The sequence below is a fragment of the Hippoglossus stenolepis genome, chromosome 11, assembly GCF_022539355.2.
Source record: "Hippoglossus stenolepis isolate QCI-W04-F060 chromosome 11, HSTE1.2, whole genome shotgun sequence".
Classification (NCBI taxonomy): domain Eukaryota; kingdom Metazoa; phylum Chordata; class Actinopteri; order Pleuronectiformes; family Pleuronectidae; genus Hippoglossus; species Hippoglossus stenolepis.
Genome location: NC_061493.1, coordinates 7,280,510 through 7,287,451, shown reverse-complemented (window position 1 = coordinate 7,287,451; position 6,942 = coordinate 7,280,510). Strand labels below are relative to the sequence as shown.

General features: G+C 38.5%; 1 protein-coding gene across 1 annotated transcript; it reads right to left on the bottom strand.

Moving 5' to 3' along the window:
- Positions 1–578: 578 nt before the first annotated feature.
- LOC118117843 (ras-related protein Rab-18-B) lies at positions 579–6,123 on the bottom strand. Its single transcript, XM_035170448.2, has 7 exons — positions 5,938–6,123; positions 5,105–5,160; positions 4,947–5,008; positions 4,151–4,223; positions 3,091–3,209; positions 2,748–2,814; positions 579–2,059 (listed from the first exon to the last, which is right to left on the bottom strand). Exons 1-7 carry the CDS (start codon positions 6,003–6,005, stop codon positions 1,887–1,889), a joined length of 618 nt encoding a protein of 205 aa, XP_035026339.1. The 5' UTR covers positions 6,006–6,123; the 3' UTR covers positions 579–1,886.
- Positions 6,124–6,942: the final 819 nt, after the last annotated feature.

The window sequence follows — 6,942 nt, the reverse complement described above, 5'->3', positions numbered from 1 at the left end:
TTGCTAATAAAAACATCATATGAACTTATTGTATATTATATTATATAAGTGTTATTGTCTTTCCACTCACTAAGAGAACATCATTATGATGAGTGAAACACGCAACTCTTTTGTTACTTTCATGACAAATACGCTCTCTGGAATCCTCTGACCTCATTACAGGGTCAACTGCCAAGAACTTCAAATACTGGAAACATGGAGGACATGCTGAGCCTCAGAAGAATGTCTGGTACACTCTCCCTCAGCGGAGAGAGGTTTTGCGGGGAGCGTCCTGTTCCGTCGAGGGACATCCTGACACCAAACATAAGCTTGTAATCACACTGCCCTCTGGGACCATTTTACAAAACATGATTAACGGGATTTTTCCACTCGTGTCCTGGCTTTGGTCTTTTTTTTTTTTCTGACATTTCCTGCAAAGGATGTTTTCATCCTCGCATGTATGACAAGGCTAGTCATCAACAAAGTATCATGGAAAGAGCACCTCAATCCTGTTTCCACTGCGAACCTGCTTTTGATTAGGCCGACGTCTACGCAATACGGAACTAAATGGCAGAGCTCAAACGGCAATTAAACAATCGTTAGTCTTGAGTGACGGCATCTCGGGGCTGTCGTTTATTTCATTTTGAAACGATACAAACGTTACGACCATAACTGTAGTGAGTGTCATTCAATGTTAAGGCAGATATCAGTTTAACATATTAACGGTTATGATTCAAACAGATGCGGGGAGAAGTAATGGGGTAAAAGACGGGGAAAGGGTCAATTAAGAAAAAATAGAGGTCAAACAAATAGCAAAGAATACATCAAATATATACCACTGACAGGAAAAAAAAACAAAGCTCTCAGGAATACTCATACAACGATGTGTGAGAAATGCCTTCAGCAAGTCAGTGGGACATTTTATGGACCACAACAACACACAAAATAAATGCAGAAAGACTTACAGAATCAGTTTGAGACCAAACACCTAGAGGCAGAATAACAGTGAGCTCAGGTGAATTGAATTGAGAGCTCGAAATACTGTTGTTCTTCTTCTAGATCAGCCTTCAGAGACAAAGGAAAAAAACAAAAGACAGGTTTGGTTGCAGAAAAGCCTAAATAAAGATGATTGTGTTGCATATTTTAGAGTTGAAAACATTTAATTTGAAAGCATCTACTTTTTTTAAGCATTTAGGAAATTTACATTTAACGAATAATAATTTTTAGTAAAATTAAAACTGGAGTCTGTAACAGTGATCCATTGTGAGATGTCATCTTTGGGATCACCCACACTTTCCTGCCGCGTCATGAGAGACTGAAGTCTCCTCCACTACCATCTTCAGTCAGGGTGATGTGATATGTTTTTAATAAACTTTTATTATTTTGCAGCGACATATAAGTGCACGTTTGCAAATCACATAGCGTAAGCAGGACAAGTATTTTCTTGGAGGTAAATGAGATCTCTCAGACTTCCATATTGATTATATTCGGTCATTTTGAATTAAATTTGACAGGCTATATACCTTAAGAGACGAATTAGTTCATGTTACAGGCACTACCCTATTAATGTACAACAGAATCACTGCTGCCTATGAGATCAATTCTAACCAGACATGTACTGGTGTGACATACGTACACTTGGCATGGTGAGCTTCATTTGAAATATGCTTAATAATATAAGATATCCTTCTCAAATGATCCTTTCATTCATGTTTTAAAGAGAAAGTAGTGACGGGAGAGATGACAGGTTGAAAAGGAAGTGTGCAAACAGCAAAGTCCATTTGACCAACAGAACTACTCCAACCTTAATAATAAGTACTTATCCACCTCTCCTTCTCTTTTCCTCTCTGGTTCTAGTCCGTAGTCATTCCTATCAAGCTGGTGCTTAGTTTTCATTTTTCTCAGTTTCATGGTATAGAGCAGTATCCTCCACATGCCCTGCCGCCGTCGTGCTGCTGGTCCCCCAGACGGACCTTCTGGCCTTGGCCTTCACTCTCCCACAGCCCTGGAGTCTGGAGGATCTTCTCCACAAGCTCCTCAAAGGCACACTGGACTCCGTCTTTGGTCTTTGCACTAGCCTCTGTAGAAAGGAACCACCAGGATTTATGAGTTTAGTGAAAGAACAGCAGAGCTCTTTCAAAAATGCAAAAAAACCATCAGCAGAGGTACAACCTAGCTCTTAATTCCAAAACATCTTCCTATCTAAAATGGCACAACACCAACGACTAAGATTTTAGAAATGACCATGTGTTGATGAGAATATAAAGTATGAAAATGACTTCATTTGAGAATCAGGAGTGGGATGAAGACATCCTGACTGCAGATTAAAATCCATGACATCTTCTTGCCCAGCCCTTTTCAAAACCCCTCAATTTAGCCGCTCTAAAATGGAAACTCCACAGAAATGTTAACCTAATTTCCCGGAGAGGGGCAGATTGGAGATGAGAATCAGAAACACGTGTAGACATGGATTTGATAAATGAAAGCCCGCTAGATTTTAATCATAATGCACTTCTTCTGCAGTGGCTGCATCTTTCAGTGCAGCACTTACAGAAATCCCAAAGGAGCATAAACAACGCAACAAACCCAAAATAAAAACACAACTTTCACTGAGTGATGTCTCGACTTGTTCCAAATGTGCAATTACAGTTCTGACTTTTAAGTAGAGTACAGTAAGTTTTAATAGCTTTAACTTAAATTTTATGGCTCTGTTAGTTTAAATGGCCATGTCTGACCACGTCTGATCTGACTCTAACATGGACACTTACCAATAAAAAGCATAGAGTGTTTCCTCGCAAATTTCAAGCCTTCATTTCTGTCCACTTCATGATCGTCCTGAAAACCAAACACACATTCTCTGTCATTTTCTCTATGTGGAGCACAATACACACATGGTAAATAAATACTATGTTTAAGCATAATATACTGCAAAAGTGTTGAAAAATACAACGCAACCATGGCTGCTTTCTTTTTTTCTCAAACCCATTCAACCACATTGAAGAAATACTGCATTTGAAAAGCAAATTAAACTGATGCTTCAGTCTTGCACTGAAAATGTTGTAGAAAGGCGATGGGCTAATGGAAAAGTGCATTCTGAACAAAGTGACTCACCATATCTATTTTGTTCCCGACCAGCATTTTCACAATGTCATTGCGTGTGGTGTAGGTTTCTAATTCATTCAGCCAGTTTTCAAGCTTAGTAAAAGTGTCGCGCTTTGTGACGTCATAAACTGTGAAACAGGAAGAGAAAGAGTAAGACAGTCAATATATGTATACATATGATTATTATTATTATCATTATGTTTAGTTAAGACAATCTAGACCTACTCATTCGACAAAAGACAAAAATCTCACGTACCATTGATCTTATGGACTTTACACTTTACACTATGTATCAATACTGGCCCAGGGAAGAGCAGTGTTGGTTCAATTTGGACATGTGATGATGGAGGGTTAAGGTGGTGGGGTTTTGAATCCACAAAACACTTCTGGAGTTTCAGGGGTAAACTTTGTTGCAGCAGAATCCAATACAATTAAAGTCAATGGTGAGTCCTTCTTCAGACGTAACAAAACAGCACAAAAAAAACCTAACACGCCTCCATACTGCTTGTTTGGGGTCATCCAAGTGTCCACAAGCCCCGACATTCATATTCGACTCAAAACGAGGTCATTAACTTCGCGCCTAAATGTCCGCTGATATCTTCCTATGAGGTGCATTCATGGACCGTGGGACGGGCTAAAGTCCGCTAGCTTAGCCACTTCTGGTGGACTTTTAGGCGTAAACCCGGTGTAAATGACCTTGTTTCATGACGACTATGGAGGCATGTACTGCTTTTTCTGTTGTTTTATCATGGACCATGTTCTGTGGACTCAAACACTTCACCCACCCCTCCATCAGCATAGTGGTGAGTAGATGAGTGAATATTCATTTTTCAGTGAACTTTCCCTTTAATCTACTGTTCGAGTATTTCGCTCGAGTCAGATTCTAGGTCACCAAAAGTACAAGCAAACACAAAACAAATAGTGGCTGACAATATTACTGTGATGTAAGTAGGATTAGTATGAATAACACAATGAAAATAGACAAAACAAAAAACAGAGAGGTATGAAGAGATCTCTTTGTCTGGAATTAAAAACAAAATATATATCCTTTTAAGTACAAATTGTTTACCCAGAATAACTCCTTGTGCACCACGGTAATAGCTGGGAGTCAGGGTGCGAAACCTTTCCTGTCCAGCTGTGTCCTGCAGAAGTGAAGGAAGGAAGAGATTCCATGACCGTAAACTTTTGGGACCAACAGCGTCCTCGCTCAACAGACTCTGTGACTGTGAGTCTCAGAGCTGTCCCACTGTGAACGGGACACTGTCCAAGGGAAATATGCACTTTGTATTGTTCTTATGTTAAAAACAGGGATGATCAGGGATTTCATTCAAAAAATAGCCACAAAAACAGATCAATGGAAGTACTGACAATATCTAATTCACATATAGTTCTTCTTCACATAAAAGGCACAACTGTATTGATTTGCTTAGAACAAACTGAACTGAACACTATACAATGTTAAAGTACATTGTAGATTTAGCCTTTCGACTGTTGCCTCCGATTAAGTGGCATCTGATTCCTCCTAAAGTTTTTTGAGCTCTTGCATAACACACACACACACACACACACACACACACACACACACACACACACACACACACACACACACACACACACACACACACACACACACACACACACACACACACACACACACACACACACACACACACACACACACACACACACACACACACACACAAAGTTAGTTGTTTTCTTCCATTCCATTTTTCCTCTGATGTGACGTTTTAAAAAAATTTTTCATGTGATTTTGCCTGAGCAATGTCGTCATCTTGTGGACAAACCCTGTACTTCACCGTGTTTTTCCTGACACAAACAACACTCCAAGACTCCTCCTGTCTTACCCAAATGGCGAGTTTTGCTTTGTTCCCATCTATAGCGAGTGTTTTCACCTTGAAGTCCACACCTGATCAGCCAGAGAGAAGACGGAGAAAAGACTCAGACTAATCTACTTTCTATAAGTCTATGTATAGAATATGTGCTGCGTGTGAGTGTATAAAACCTATAGTGGCCGACTGCTCCGGATCAAACGTATCTTCTGTGAACCTCAGAAGGAGACTGTTGGAGAATGACAGAGAACATGGCAATGAGCAGTGCATTAGGTGTTGGGGAGTTGACTAACAGCTGTGGCAAAGGTGTCAGGAGTGTGAAGATCCCAAACCCTCTTTAGAATGCTGTCTATATATAACTTGAAATCATCACTTAGAGAATGCACTGTGGTAAAGCAAGGAAGCTGTACATTAAACTTCTTGTTATGTATATTCATTCCCACCTTTTTGGAGTGTGTGGAGGTTTGTGGAAGTGTGTTTTTATGATGTAGAATCCCCTGAATACACACTGGACATTTAAGTAATTGCTCCTACCTTTTAGAGTGTGTGTGTGTGTGTGTGTGTGTTTACTTACTCATTTGTAATATTTGTCTAGTCACTGACTGTTATATATTTATATCTCCCCAACATATGTTTGACAACATTTATATTGTCTTTGACTATATGTATGTATATATATATATGCGTGTGTGTGTGTGCTCTCTACGTGTATTTCGTAAGTATTTTTTACGTGAAGATGCTAACAGCTACACAGTTGTGATGTTGACCATGAACAGCAACATGACACCAAGCTAACTTGCTGCGAGCAGTAACACCTGGACATGGTGTTGCAACTGTTTATGTAACCTGGGCCTTTTACAGTCACACAAATGAAACTTGTTTGCCTCAGTTGTTGTGAAGAAACAGGCAGTAAAACAACATTAGCATTATTAGCTTCATCAACACGAGAAGGATATCAACAGTCACAACAAGCTAACAGTTAGCTCAGCTACAAGCAGCGACAGACCTGGACTTCCCGACTCCACTTTCTCCAATTATCAACAGTTTCAGTGTCGTCAACACGTCTTCGTCCATGTTCAACAGGAGCTGACTTCACTTCCCCGGACGACGGTTCAAACTAGCTTTAGTGGAAACAGGTCGCTGCTGCTGCTGCTGCTGCTACCAAGATGACAGATGACATGTGCGACACTTCCGCCAACGGTGTGACGTCACCGCCACGACGCTACGGCACAAAATAATAGATAAAAGAAAGTAATATATACCAAATTTAAATAAAATCATGGACTGTATATAAAATCAAATTATATAATAAACTATCTATACCACATTAAAATGACATCATGGACTGTATATAAAATTAAATTAAATAATAGACTGGATATACCAAATTAAAATAACACCATGCACTGTATATAAAGTTAAATAATAGACTGACTATACCAAATAAAAATAACATCATTGACTGTGTATACAAAAAATTATAGACTGTATATAACAAATTAAAATAAAATCATGGACTGTATATAAAATCAAATAAAATGATACTGTATATACAAAATTAAAATAAAATCATGGACTGTATATTAAATAAAATAATAGACTGTATATACCAAATTAAAATAACATCATGGACTGTATATAAAATATAAATAATAGACCATATATACCAAATTGAAACAAAATCATGGACTGTATATCAAATTAAATTAAATGATAGTGTTTATACCAAATTAAAATAAATTCATGGACTGCAGTCCATGAATTTAGTTCATACAGCTGTATGTAAACAAAAATGAAGTAATAGACTGTATATACACTGTAACAAATTACTGTAAAAATACAGGAAATTTGCTACAGTAAGATGCCATTCTTCGTAAATACAGTTGAATACTGTAAATGCTGATGCCTTTGCGAAAAAAAAAATATTAACAGCAAGCTACTGTACAATTTCACGGTATGATACAGTTTGTTCCATCAAGTCCCACTGGCTCATTAAGCACACAGTCAACGC